Here is a 15,566-nt window from a genome sequence, read left to right on the forward strand (position 1 = left end):
AAATAGCTGCTAAAATCAACTATGAAGCATATCAAACTGTGACTTTCGTGCACATAAAGGGCAAAGTACGAATGAACTGGCCCTCGAAACGTGTTTCCAAATTCGCAGAAATTTCTTCGATAACTCCTGAAAAATTTGTATTTATTTTTTTACATCCTTCCTTTCATAGTGCCATTGAACTCTAACTTCCTGTCGAGAAGGTTATGATGAATAGAATATATGCAGGCTCGCTTACACCTTTTTGCACTCAAAGGTTCACGTCGAAATAGTTGTACGTGCATTATTTCTTGCATGCCACCGATGGCTTTCAACACCCTTTGGTTCTGGGTATTTTTTCTAGTTGCTGTAGCTATACCTTCACTTCTGGCAGTTGAACAAGAGGTAAGTTATGGATTTTATGTTCTTTAAGTACATTTTCGATGCTATTTCTCAATGGTTGAATAATATAATTGAAAATATACCTTTACATTTAGTATAGCAATATCAATAATTTGTGTAAGTAAAAAGACAACGTTATGACTACGATGTTTAATCCAAAATCAATATGGGAGCCGACAGTGGGACACATGTAGTAGGATAATCAGGGCGAACAGTGTAAGTGCCTAGAACAGGCTGACCTACCTTTTTTTTTTAGAAGGCGCCTTGTCGTCCTTGGCGTGTTAGCCTTAAGGGAATCAGTAGTGACGTCACCTCATGGTGGTCGCGTGTGGCCCTGTTGGTAATTGCCGCCTGAAATACAAAATCTACAAAGCGGAAAAGTGCAGCCCTCGCTTCGTTTCAAGTTACGCTGCAAGGTTACAAAGTGTTCTTTTCTGGATGGTAGGCGGGAAGTGAAAGAAAAAAAAAGGTGAAAAAAAGGATTTGAATGCAGAGTAGGAGCTGTGTGCTACAAAACGGTGGCCGCTATAGAGACGAACTCATTGTAAGCGTAACAAGTTCGCACTGCCAAGACTATCTTGGCGTGTACCATCGACCCGAACTGCTTCCTTATGAAAACTACGAGGCGTAAACCTTCTACCAACTGTAACCAACCAACTTGAATGTGAAGTAATGACATTAGCGACGGCAATACGATGTGTATTTGTTAGCGTACGGTTGCGAAATATAAAACTTGAAACATCCACGAACCTTTCCACTTTCAATGTGGAGCGTACAATCTCTAGTTTATTATCGTCATTGCTTTCGAAATATAGGTTTTTAACTACAAACACTGTTATTTTAAAGTTGGTAGGATGCGTATCACGAGATTGTGCAAAGAAATAGGAACAAAGAGCAGGGGAGATGTTATGGACCTGTATACCGCATCAAAGTGAAGTGTACATTTTTACTGGTGGTCATTGGGCGGCACTCTGCAACACTCTGTGTTAGTAGCCTTTTTTTGTGACACAGTTGTTTTATCGGGACTAGGACATACAGATCAGTTCGGTGGAAGAAATTGGCAAAATTAAGAGGTATGAATCCGCGGATGTAAGTGCTCGTCTGATTCCAGTAACTATAGCAAACTGCTAGACCAATACTTGTGCATGCAGCAATTACTTTTTATAGTACGTATCCACATGCTTACACACATAACATAGGCGATTGAGTCGTTACTATACTTTAAAAAGATATTGTTCACATGCCTATATTGTGGAAAATCAGGAGTCGTCGATGCCGTCTGTTTGCTACAAGCCCTGATGAAATCAAGGAGTGAAAGGCACGCATTCAGACGAAGTATAACGCATGAATACGACAAGACAAGAGGCATTCCAATTACAGAGCCCAGACAAATGCACGAAACTGCTTTATAAATGACTTTGTGTCAGCGTTATTTCAGAAGAGCAGTCGCAATAACACATTGGTGTGTGACAAAATCATACAATAGCACCAGGCGAAGCCATTCAACGATTAACGTACGAATGCTTCAACGATATCGACACCTTACTTAGACGCAACGGTCATTTCCTAATATCATCAAAAGCAGTAGCGTCAGGACCTCTTTGGTTAAGGAAACCGAACACATCAAGATATGTCTGCCAGCGTTTTCGAACTTTGAGTGCTCCTAGGAAAAAAAAAACCAAACAGTTCAGCCGAGCGTCTTTGTTTATGATCACGAACAATGACCTGCAGCCCTGTAACGTGCCCACAACTTGCAAGTAATAGCGAATGTAATCTCCCCATTAAGATAAATTCTATAAACGCACACTTACACTCTAGCTCTACTGTAAAGGTATGTAAAAGTCATGGTTGCATTTCTGTGCATACTGGGGTAATATTAGCTGATATGCAGGGGTGCTATCACGTTGCCTGGATCTCGTCATGCTGCAGCCCTGAGACGACAGCGCCATTCTAGCTTTGATTGAGAAGTGGGGTTTAACATCCCAAAACCACCATATGAATATCAGAGACGCCGTAGTGGAGGGCTCAGGAAATTTAGACCACCTGTGGCTCTATAACGTGTACCAAAATCTGAGCAGCGAGCCTACAACATTTACGCTTCCTTCAGAAATGCAGCCGCCGCAGCCGGCATTTGATCCCGCGATCTGCGGATCAGCAGCCGAGTATCTTAGACACTAGACCACCGAGGCGGAGCGCCATTTCAGCTTTGTCCGCCCATGATATTTATTGTCTTCGTCGCTTCAACTAAAAACGTCTTTCGCGCTCGCTACTAAGTCACTCTTTTGAACTGTAAAAATAACTACGCAATGCCCATATTTTCGCAAAGCTGACACAGTAATTCCCCTTCTTGAAACATTTTGGCGTGTATTTGACTTTTTCTGATCTTCTGCTGGGGCGAAAATGAACTGAGCAGCGCCACAATACCACAAAAAATGCATCTCAGGTCTATTCGCCTCTGAGAAGAATAGAATTAAGAGAAAGGTGGACAAGATGCTCATTGGATCATAACTGAACAACCGTGTAGCCCATACACGTACCCCTGTATTTGTTCTGTAAGACCAGTTGGAGATTCTGTATAAGCCGCTGGTATTTGTACAAGATCTCCAAAACCGTGTTATACGAGCTACCACGCATAGATGAGACTTTGAGTCAACTTCACGGAAATAAATAAATTTCTCAGTTCAAGCTGGCCATTGAAAAGAACTCTTTTGTGCTTCCGCACGTTTTCGACCAACTGAAGTTTATGTCCTTCTGGCTATGCAACCCTCCGGCCACCTGCGAGCGGATTATCAACACTGTTCTATGTCACTCTAACAAGTAAATCTACCCGAGTTTCCTTGATAATAATATAGAATTTTTCACCAGCCTTCCAATCCGCCTTAATAATCTTCCACTTTCTTTGTTATTCGCAATGCATCAGAGTCCCGTTTTACATAGCAGTAACTCATGATGGCTGGCCACCTTGTCAACTTGTTTTGGTGTACGCACCGACCCTGGTTAAATAGTACCTAAGCAGAATCTGATAGTGTATTTTTGCACATAGGATGCCGTCCCTTTCACGGGCTGTGCTCACACTTTAAGTGCCCTGCGAAGACATTTGTAAACACTGCACAGGCCCTCGTGCACCTAATGAAGACAAATATGCCCTTCTTCTTGGGTGCTGTGTAGGCCACAATATTTCTGCGCTCATTACTTTGACATCAACATCTACTGTTGGCGCACTTGAGGGGTTCGCGCCGAACAAACGACCTACTTGAACGGTTTCACACGGATTACGACCATCACGAAAAGGGTTCTATCTTGGTCCAGCATCAAGCAGAGGGAGCCTGCATTATAGCCAATGTCGACAGTCTCCTATCGGGTGCCAAAAGGAACTACTCATTCACCGAAAGGGAGTGCCTTGCTATCGTTTGGCTGGGAGGCACATTTTGGCCATACTTGCACGTGAAGATTTCTTGGTCACTGCAGCTCTGGATAGACTAGACGATCGGCCTTTGTCGGAACAAAGGATTCTGGGTCATTGGCCGAGCCCATCCTCAGCCCAGAAGGCTTTTAAAGCTTTGCTGCGCTTTTCGCGTACAACTGGCCTCAGAGACAGACTTTAGTGTCTTATACTCTTTGATGTTGCCTTTCCTCTGCCGCAATTTTTATTTTTTTGTAATTTCTCCCTGCCTTCGCAACATCTCTTTTTAACATCTTTCATTCCCCTCACCCCTTTCCCCAGCACAGGGTAGCCAGCCGGTAAAAAACTGGCTAACCTCCCTGTCTTTTCGCTTAAACTTTCTTCCTTCTTCTCTGGTCATAAACAGTAGATGGCGCATTCTTCCACCTCAGGTCCTGAAAGGATGCCATTAGGCGTCTTTTGTCGCTGTGCACTACGGCTTAAGAAATAGAAGTGCGTGGCGATCTCCTATCTGGCCGCTTAGAGCTTCGTGCTGATAGCTGGTCCCGTCATCAGTGAGCTCTCCCGAGGTTTTTCTTGAAGAGCCACCATGTGCGCTGTCAATCTCTGTATTGTGCAGTACTAGCAATTAACTGTGCGCAGATCCTTTTTTATATCACTATTTCTAGAAGATACAATCTACGAAGCTCAATCAGTCCACTCGTCCGTTAATAATGCTTTAGGACAGCCCAACGTACCATCACAGCGGCGACAGAAATTAACGCGGATGGCTCATGACAGCACCTTGCCACCTGGGCGTTAGTCTCATCGGCCAGTTCTTTGAGAGACACACTTCCGGTAATCACGATATCCCTCGAATGTGCGACCATTGGAAATGTTGAGATTACTGGCCCAGTTCTTATCACTCTGTGTGCAGCTGAGTGATGTACGACCAGGTCAAACGCCGCCAAACAATAGGTTATCCCACGAAAAACCTATGCAGTCACTTGACGAACGTTTGCACCTTTTTTTTCGGTCGCCTTCAGTTACTGACATCTTTCCCTTATCTACTTCTGGTAACAAGAGGGTAAATGTTTTGACAATTTACACAACCTGTCATGCGATTGCACAGAAGCTACTAACCTGTGGTGCTGCAAATATTAGGTGTTTTCTTCCTCCCGTAAGAAGTTTTCGTCGCGTCTCTCATAATCAAATGGTGGTTTTGGGACGTTAAACCCCACAAATCAATCAAGAAGTTTTCGTCAACCGTGGTGCCCCCACTAACGCCGCACAGATTGTGGGCGCTTTTCTTCGCATATTTTGAAAACCGGCTTTGCTGATGCGTGATAAATATTATGCTTAAGGCAGTGTGCCATCCATCATATAATGAAGTTACTTAACAATTCAATCATACTAGCTGGTATGCGCTCTATGTATGTCTCCTATGGCCATCAAAACAGAGACGTAGCATTATTTGTTTTTTATACTAGCTTGTAACTCCACAAGACACAACACCAGTACTTTTTATCGAGTTATTTTTTTTATTTTTCCGCAACAAAAACTCACTTTTGCAGAACATTTTCACCGGAGACCTTGATTCATCGACTGAATAATGCCATGAAGCTATCACTATATAGACCACACAGCCCCAAAATTTGTCTGTCAGCGTCTTATAGCATCGCAAGATTATGAGCAGCAGCGGTACGAGAAGCCCCAGGACAGCCTTTTATTTACCCTGCTTTCCGTTGAGCTGCTGTGGATACCGACGTGGCATGTTGGACTCTGAAAGACTGTTTTTTTGAGGGTGTATTCGTACTGGGTATTACTAAGCCCTGGTCAGTTGAAACGTGAGGGAAAGAACTCATTTCGCTGACTACAACTACTGTTCCAGCACCTCCCCGTCCCCTTAGTGCTATCATCTGGGGAACATCTTATCAGAATATCGCACACTGCAAGAGACGTCAAAGACGACATTATTTCCGCGTGTGGGGCGCTCTGTTCAAAATCTCGTCTGACATAGTGTAGGGCACAGTGTAAATATGCTTTCACGCTTGAGTGCCTTCAAGTAAAAACATGTTCATGGTCCTTTCGGGGTATTACGCATTATCGTTCTGCGGCTCTTAGAGACGAAAACTGCTCAAAATTTACAATAGCAGTAGTGCATTTGTCCGCCGTTAATTGTGTCCTTAACAGCAATCGTGAGAAATAAGTAGAAATAAGAAAATATATCATCGATAGGATGGAGCTTGAACCCGAAATATCTGGTGGCAGTCGAGTATTCTACCAAAGAGACACCCGAACACTTGAAGCTGCTCTGCAAAAAGCACGAACAGAGGTGCCAAGCCGGGTGAGGAATCGGCACGGAAACGAGTGAGCCAGCATGGCAGAAGTGTAAAAAAAAGTGACCAACCATCAGACAATGCTAATTTCGTGACCACTGCATGGTTTTATGCTTGTCACCCACTACGCACTGCTAAACTGTTAATTCTCGCCGTGATCCGTCGGATACAGCATCAACAAAGTGCAGATGATGTCTCGCAGATGTACCGCGAGTACATCGACTGTACACATAAAAGACTACGCAAATTACGATGGGTGCTTGCCTACTTGACATTAAGGCTGGTCATGGAATACTGGATAGAATCAATATCTGCTCTGAGGGCCACTCTTCACATGCCACTTGCACTGTGCAGCGCACTCCACGCAACTTGGGATTCGGGCGCGACAACTGTCATGACTTTACAACAGCCAATTTTGGCGCCGTAGTCGCCCGTCGCAACCAGCGTCCGTTACCGCTATTGCAATAAAAAAACTAATGAAATCAGAAGAGATAGCCGAAATCACATGGCATACGAACTAGCCCTTTACGTTGAAGTTCGGTATTCTACCAAAGGCCCTCTTTCATGCTTGAAAATGCTTCGCAAAAGTATTGTATAATAACGTGATGTCAAGGAAATAATCGTGTAAACAGATGTATTACGTCGTGATAGATTTATATTCATATTCAAATAGGCCTCGTGCTACCTGTTGACTCGTTATTGATTCTAACTCCTTATACTTGGTCCAGCCTTAAGTATTCATCAAAATGAAACACAGCTTAAACACTAATAATAATCGTTAGAGTTTAACGTAAAAACCCATCTTATGGACGGCTCCGGAAATTTCAACCATCTGGGGTTTTTCAACGTGCGCCTCAATCTAAGTATACTGGCCTGAAGCATTTTCGCCTCAATCGAAAATGGGGCTGCCACGGCCGAGAGCCGATTTCGCGATCTGTAGGTCAGCAGCCCAGTGCCTTTTCCATTAGGCCACCGTGAAGAGTTTTAGAAGCCCTTCACAAAGGTGTAGCGGGCAGCACACTTCTTCGAAAAGCGGCGCCACGGTGGTCTAGTGGCTAATGTACTGCTGGCCTGAGTGTTGCAGGATCGAATCCCGGCTGTGGCTGTTGCATTTCTGGTGCAGGCGAAAATGCTGTAGGCCCGTGGGCTCAGGTTTGGGTGCATGATAAAGAACCCCAGGAGGTCGAAATTTCCGGAGCCCTCTACTACGGCATCTCTCATAATACTACAGTGGTTTTGGGACAATATACATCACATATCCTCGTCATCACTTTTCCAAAGAATAATAAAATAAGGCATAAGAGGTGCTTCCCGACATCATTAAAATCACACTGCATTATGGTGTAGTGGATACGTTTTATTTGTACTTGATTTAGTTGGCTTTAAGAGCCTCTACAACTATCCGTCGCGGAGCATAATTACCGGCTTTCTCCCACTGTTGACGTGAAGGTAGCCGGTTCGAACTTGGATTTAGTAGCCCCGCCACGGTGGTCTCGTAGCTAAGGTACTCGGCTGCTGCCCCGCAGGTCGCGGGATCGAATCCCGGCTATGGCGGCTGCGTCTTTGATGGAGGCAGAAATGTTGTAGACCCGTGTGCTCAAACTTGGGTGCACGCTAAAAATCCTGGTGTTCGAAATTACTGGAGCCCTCCACTACGGCGTCTCTCATAATCATGTGATGGTTTTGGGACGTTAAACCCCACATATCAATCATGAACTTGAATGTGGTGGTTACTTCACGAAGGAGGCAAAATGGAAGATGTTCTTGCGCTGTGTGATGTCATTGCGCGATAAAGAACCCCAGGTGGTTGAAATTTCCGAAGCCTTCTACTACGACATCTCTCATAGTCATAACGTGGCTTTGGGATAAAATGCCCTAAATATTTTATTAGCATGTACACCGTGGTCTAGAAGAGGCCATTCTTCCCACTTTGGCTGTAGCTGTGCCTTGTGATCCGCGCTGGCCTAGCTGTTTCTGATAAAACTTGGCTATTTCTGATAAGGCCTGGCTATTTCTGATAAATCGCATTTATGTGCAGTAAATAATCACGAAATACTTGCATTGTTCAACATCTTCCTGAAGTGTGGCAGCTTAGGCTAGTTGGTATGACATGACGATAGCTATAGCACGAGAACAGAACGACGACACAAATGATCTGTGTCATCGTTCTGTTTTCGCGCTATTACTATTGTCATCCTCATAAAAGCTAGCATGGGCAGCCAATAAATGTGAAAGAAATCACTGTCCGTAAAACCTCAAAGAGAGCCCGTATAAATGTAAGCCATTTTCACAACCAGCACTGAACACGCAAAAATGTCATGAACGTTCTTCACCATCTCGTATATTATATTGGCGTAAGCACAATATACCCTTTTTATGCCTTTGGGTAACATGGTTACAAATGTGCTGCAATATAGAGGCAAACATCCGCCAAAAAACTTACGTTGGGCTGTGGTGAATTACTATGATTTCACGATTTCACTAATCACAGCGCAACTGACTGATTTTTCTGTTGTTTTAGGATGCCGGTTCAGCACAATCTACTCCACGCAACGCAGTATGGTCATGGCCGATTGTGGTAAGACAATCGAATGGGTCATCCCACATTAGCGTGAAGGACACTGCAAAACCTTCGTCGGTGTTTATAATGTTACGGGCTCTGCGTAGGACTAGGTCGCTGTACTCGCAATGATATTCACAGCTATGAGCGTGTTATTATTGAATATAATTGAGCCAACTATTGGACAAGTTAGTCGAGAACGCCTGCAGAGCATTTTAAAGCTGCTCGAGCCATGTATCAACTGGGTTACAACTGTCCTTACACTCAACAGGATATTACATATATAACACTTTTTAGGCCTTACTCTGATTTACCGACAGGATAAGTTTAATTTCTGATGATGGCTTTAAAAATGTAAGAGCAAACAACGGACAATCCTGTCGCACAAAATGTGCGCTATGCTTGCGCCAATGCTCCATATAATTGTTATTACTCACTTTTCTGACGTCAAGTAGCTCTAGAGAGGTTCCGATAATCGAGTTTCTCATAAATCTACGCATTTGTATCGCTAGTTCTTCATTTCAAAACATTGAGATAGTAGAAAAATTACGTTAGAAACTCTGTAGCAAGTTTTAAAAACTGCTGTAGCAAGCGTTACGTCTTAGTATGCTTAATGTTCACATTGCGTGAGAATATTTTCCCTGCTTGAGCGCAAAGCACCTAGCACAAATCTATTCCACAAGTGAAAAACCAGCCCGCTCAGGGAGAGCTGCATTTTTTTATTATGCTGCAGTGGAGTGCACAAGACAAGAGGACGATATAAGCATCAATCATACGGCCTCGAATTCGCTACGGAGTAAACAGCTATATATGTGTACGCGTACACAACTTCTGCTGGAATCGATCTCTGCGTTTTCGAAATGATATCACATGTAGTTCTTTCCCGTCAGGGCACAACATGACATTGCTAATCACGAAGTTTCACTTAACACTAAACAAAAGTACGCTCAACCAAAAAAGTTACTTTCAGCACTGCGTAACCTACAGAGTCCTTTGACCAATTGTAAGGACAAACAATGCTCATGATGTATTCAACATGTCATATCGCCAGCTCAGCATCCGCCTTGCGTCTGCGCGAATGCATAGGTGAGCAGAGTGCTCGGCGAAAAAAAAAAGTGGGGTTGTAACCATCAATGCCAATTCACCCCACATTGAGTTCATGACGTCCTTTTCGTGCGCTGTATGCCTTTTAAGGTCTAAACTGCAGTATATATTTGCTTTCGGGAAATTACGAAACTGGGGCTTGAACAGCAGTATTTGCGAAGACACTTGAACAGCAATGTGTAATCGGAGCTGCATTGCATTTTTCTTAAAAATCGTTATCCAATGCTCAGGGTGTTATATTTTGCAGGCTTACTAAAAAGACAGCTGATCTAGTGTGGCGAATCTCTCAGCATCGACATCAATAACGTTGCACGGCAAAAATGATGTGAAAATGGACGCCTTAGAATTGCGCACAAGTAGCAGTTCTTGCCTATGGAATGCAGTGACTAGTTTCCTTTCTCAGAAGGTGGTCGATGACGCTTAGGCAATGGCCATCGCAAATGAGTGAATGAGAAACGAGCACTTGATCAGCGTTGATCCGAGTCGGAGTGCCTGTGTTCAGATGCAGATGTAATGGCATGTTGCGGCGCTTAGGTAGGAGTTCCAAAGGAGGCGTACGCAGGTGTGGGACAGCGGCGGCAGACGCGTGCAATATGGCTAGCGATGCCACACGTAAGGCAGATAGGGCAGATGTCATGGGGGCACCACGCATCAAATGGACGGAAAAGCGAAGTGGGGGCCTGTAAACTGGAAGCGAGGCGGGATGATGTGTTGCAGATAAGGAGCCCATAAATGCGGCTGTGGCCGCGTGACCACAGCTGAGAGCAGAATTTGGCACAGGTGGTGTGTAGCTGGTAGTCGAGAGATGAGATGTAAGTGCACGGGTAAGGGCCCGGAACTGCTGGGAGGGAATCGCGAATTTCGTCACGTATAGCCTGTTGCAGTTTCAAAGGCAGGCTTGCGGAGGGCGCGTTGCTATCGGGTGACATCCTCTCTGATAATTTCGTAATCTGGTTAGATTGAGTTTCTCGGTGAACGTTGCCGTTTGCGACTGCGACGACCGAGATCTAACCTGGAGGTGGGACACTCTGCCGGGTGAGAGAACGCTGATGGCGCAATACATCAATGTTCTGGCTCAGGCTGACGACGACTGCCACAGTGGTCGGGCTTTTCACCAGCAAAGGTTTGAATGTGTTGTCTTAGATACCCTTGAGAATGTGTTCGACCTTCTCTTCTTCAAGCATAGATGGGTTAACACGCCTGCAGAGGTCGAGCACATCCTCAATGTTACTGGGAAGCGTCTCGCCAGGCTGCTGTGCTCGGTGGCGTAGACACCGCTCAGTGTGAAGCTTGCGGACAACTGGTCGGCCGAGCACTTCGGTCACGAGGGTCATGAAGGTGAATCATTCGGCGATAGCGGTTTCACGGTTGGTGCACCGAAGCTTAGCGACGTCAGCCAAATAGCAAATAACGTAGACGAGCTTTGAGTCGTGTTACCACTTGTTGGTGTTAGCGCCGGGGCAGGGAAACGAGGCAGCCGGTGGTGCTGGTTTTGCTGGGGCGAGCTAGGTAGTGGCTAACTCTGTCATGTCATGCGGTCGTCTCTCAGCCAACCTGCGATAGTAGAACTCTAAGTCTGCGTGGTGATTTCAGCGTCCTCCGCCAAATGCGATGAACCAGAGAAGTCACAACAGAGTCAAAACGCAAAAGGGCCGTACGGCAAGGCTGGGAAAGGTGACACAGGTTCTCACACAATCAGAGCACGAGGCTTTTAGTCCTCATCCGAAGGCACATACGAGTTGGTATATATGCTCAACTACAACAAAAATGACAGAGCGTAACTTATGTTGGCTCCAAGCAATGGCTCATTTCAGCATCCATGCAGGTGTTCGAGTTGCCACGGGTGCTGCCATGTTAATATTTATTTGCGGTTAGCGGTAATTCTTTATATGAGGATTACACAAATGAGACCTAATTGTTATGAAGCATAGACATATCACGTGCAAACGTTAATCAGTACATGATAAACAGGAGGAAATGTCTTAATCCTGCGTTATAAAATAATTATGTTTGCATATATGTCTCACGGAGCTAGCACGTACCTTGTTTACGGCCCGTGGCTTCGTGAGTGCCGAACGGCAGTGGTAGCCATCTCACCAAAACGTATGGTAACGACAGATAAAGCAGAACGCTTGGTGCCTATCGGAGGTCACTACTGCCTGTGATACTTCTCCGGCAACGGACAATGAGAACGGGGCAGTTGTTATCTACCATTGTGATGCCAGGGATCAAGGCTTGAGCGGCTGCGGGACAGTTAATAAAGACGATATAGTCTTTCTTGGGGACCTTCGACGCAAACATTTTGGTCTGTCTGTCTGTCTGTACATTTGCCTGTTTATTTACTCTTTACGGTACCCTAAAGGTACGACATTTGCGGTGCAACATGCAGATACGGGGCCAATGTTCTAAGTTGCCCTTTTTTGGCGGTGCCCGTAAACTGCGTGATAACTCTCGATGACAGCACCCAATCACGACTGCGGTTTCACCAGGGGTGGTTGCAACAAGCAGAAGATTCATTTCCGCAAACATTTTTGAGATATCCAATCTTCCATTGTGATTTCTCTCGCGGTTGCGCCCTGGGTATTCATTGAACTCGATATGCCCACGTTGCACGCGTACCTCAAGAAATGCTTGAATGGCTGCCTCGCATAGCGTCATTCATCATCACCAAGACTAATGATTGTTATATTTTAACGTTTTCAAACAACAATATGATTATGTGAGACGCCATTGAAAAGGGCCCCGAAAATTTCCACCCCCTTGTGTTCTTTGACGTATACCTAAATCTAAGTACACGGACCTCGAGCATTTTCGCCTCCGTCGAAAGTGTGGCTGCAACGACTGGTATACAATCCAGCGACCTGCGGGTCAGAAGCCAAGTGCCTTAGCCACATGACTGCTATAGCAAATAGTTAGGCATCACTGTTTCAATCATAGCAGTAGCAATGCTCAGTAACTTTGTTGGCAGTTGATGTAACGCGCAATGTCAGAAAAGACTGAAGTGATGTAAACTGTCAAAGGCAAAGAGCATTTTAACCGTGGTCTAAATTCTGACATAAAACTCTCTCGCAACATCGCGATGCACGACAGGCGATGCGCGTCATTTATCTTGTGAAAGAAGCTTTTTGCACGCCTGCAAACCAGCGTTGAATGTGGGGGTACGAAACTAAGAAAGAGTGCATAGCAGCTTCCAGGTTACTTAAGTCACAGGAGCCTTGCGCCGCGGGCCCATTGCGAGCAATCTGGCAGTGTGATCGAAATTGCCGCTTGAATTTGCTATTCAATGAATAAAATAGGTGAATTACTTGCGTTTTCAAGACAAAATAACAATACAAATTAACGTTAATAGTTCATTGCTTTCTTCGGAGCTTTAGTTAATATGAAGAGACAAATAGTCCCACGAAATCCCCTCTAACGAATTGTTACTGTGCGAACTGCAAAATACTATATTCGCCTATATAAGCCCTAAATGAGCTGGTACACACAAAAACAGCTCGTGTCGACTCACATATGTAATTCCTGGTCCATGTATATGACAAAGTCTACAAACAATGATGTCACGAAGTCTCAGAATGTCCTTAGAATTGGCGAGATATTCTCGCACAAAGCCACAATACATTCTCACAATTTGAGAATACGAGAAATGAAAGCAATGAACAGTTAAGCTATGGAATGTATACAAAACAATGCCTTTTCCGTTTTCGGTGCAGTGACTACGACCCACACAGAAGGAAACAGAGTGGCCAAAAAAGCGCTTTTTGTTTCGATAGCGTTAAAACCTACAATCTCTTAGCTACAAATTAAGGTATGAAATCGCACGTGTACGCGTAGCACTGTAGGTTAAAATTCCACATGTAGAAATAGCGCATTTTTATTAGTATAATTGCTTTTAGTTTGCTTTATGATCTTCATGGGAGAGTGATTTAGCGAGGAACACCTTCACCTAGCCTATCATTAGCTTGATTGCCTGTTCGATACACTGCTTGTGTTTGTCCGAGAAATTAAGCTTTTTTACAGTGTAAGTACAATGTAAAAATGCAATTGCAATTACAATGCAATTACAATTACAATGTGGACATACACGTTATGGTGATAGTTACCACCTAACAAGGCTATATTGTTGAGGATATCGTTTCACGAAAATTCATGTGAGAGCATTGTAGGCAATCCTTGTGAACAAAACTGAGCGTTGTCGTAGAGCGGAAATTCAAGATAGGCGCAAGTAAATTCGAAAAATAGTCATTGGTGAGTTCAATAATGAATCCAGTACTCCTGTGTTGCTAGTGGCTGTTCCAGTGCAGCACCATGACCATTCTAGAAGTTGTTGCTTAGTGCCAGTAGTTACTCATAGATGCAGTGTTGCAAGGCAGAACCATTAAAATATACCAGGCGTCATAAAGCGGTGAGTTAGGAAGCGAGTGGGTGCTATGAAGAATTAATACTTACATAGCACACAAGCATAAATGAATAGTATTACCAAAAGCCACCTCATTTCTTGCATTTATTATTCATGTACGTTCGCATTCTTTCAATCTCTATGCATTATTACCTAAATGACACTAAATGGAAAACTATTTTCGTGTATTAGGATTTAAGGTTCGACAATCTAGAAAACACTACCCTTACCGTAAGAAGATGCTTGGCAAGCGACTAAATACGCGAAAAGGAAATGTGGGTGGAGACGGCACCTTGAGATTCCCAAACCAAACACCTTGACGTGGAAGATTTTGACCACGTCTACTGCATCCTACGCAGCAAAATTAAATACATTGTCATTTGTGCTTTCCACAGTCCTAACATACGCTGTTTCAGAAAGTTTCATTCTGAGAATGTCGTTGAATGTCGCAAAAATATGAAAATTTGAAAACAATAGCGTCATGGTTGTAGATTTCAGTTCAAATATAAAAAAACATTATCCCAGTGTTTTCTAAAATAATTACTTTTTAAAAGCATATACCAAGTAATTGCATTATTTTAGTGTTCCTTTGACATTTTTTATTGTCATTTTTTCTCTCATATTTATTCTATCCTTGTGTTGTATCTTGAAGTATGAATGTTTATTGAACGCCGTTTTGTTCGCAATTTCGTACTTATGAACACGTATTTTTTAACAGAGGTCAACTATCATTTTTGTTCTGTCAGACTTGCTTGTGCATATTCTACCCCTGATGTGTTTATATACTTAGTTAAATACAAAACTATTACGATTTTTATTCAACCGCATGTTTCACGTCGCAGGGTCAAGCGTTGTCCTGTACACACAAAAGAGAACCCTCATCAACATGCAAAAAAAGAATCCTACTTCACCGCTGAGCTTACAGTAGGCGTTTCACAGCAGTTACAACGGGCCGGTATACAGGTGCACTTTTTTTCCGTCAGAAGTGTGAGCAGCGTTTCCGGGCAGCAAGGCCACTCGCTGTCTTGGTGGTGCGAAGTTACGCCAATGGGTGCTGTTCAAGCTCCCACTGACAGGTGACCTGTCACCGTGAATACAACCTCCACATTCCACTTCTCTAACCTTGCCGCCAGCCCCACAGACAGATTTTCGAACACCACAGCGCAGCTGCGGCGTACCATCGCACCACTTTTTATCATGGTCAGCGCCGTAACAGCACCGAGCTGTGTGCTATTTCCTGCAATCCTGCCGGCCCTGAGCGCCAGCAACGTCATGTTAGATGCAGTGATCTCACAAGGCTTTGAGGTGTGCTCTCCCATGCAGCGCCGAAATCTCAGGTGCATCCTCATGCAGCTCTCAGACCAGCTGGGATGCTTCGCGTTGGTGACCTGTGCATTTTCACCTACC

The 15,566-nt window shown here is 44.2% G+C and overlaps 1 protein-coding gene across 2 annotated transcripts in view; it reads left to right on the forward strand.

Annotated features, from left to right (window-relative positions):
* The first annotated feature begins 251 nt into the window (after positions 1–251).
* Positions 252–15,566, forward strand: part of LOC142769240 (uncharacterized) — a 36,318-nt gene continuing 21,003 nt past the window's right edge. The window contains exons 1-2 of one of the 2 annotated variants that reach the window (XM_075872309.1): positions 252–381; positions 8,621–8,677. In XM_075872309.1, the coding sequence (XP_075728424.1) occupies positions 292–381; positions 8,621–8,677 (147 nt within the window). In that variant the 5' untranslated portion in view covers positions 252–291. The remainder of the gene's footprint in view (positions 382–8,620; positions 8,678–15,566) is intronic. The other variant, XM_075872310.1, reaches the window with a different exon arrangement.

Source organism: Rhipicephalus microplus, chromosome 8 (genome assembly GCF_043290135.1).
Source record: "Rhipicephalus microplus isolate Deutch F79 chromosome 8, USDA_Rmic, whole genome shotgun sequence".
NCBI classification, from domain to species: domain Eukaryota; kingdom Metazoa; phylum Arthropoda; class Arachnida; order Ixodida; family Ixodidae; genus Rhipicephalus; species Rhipicephalus microplus.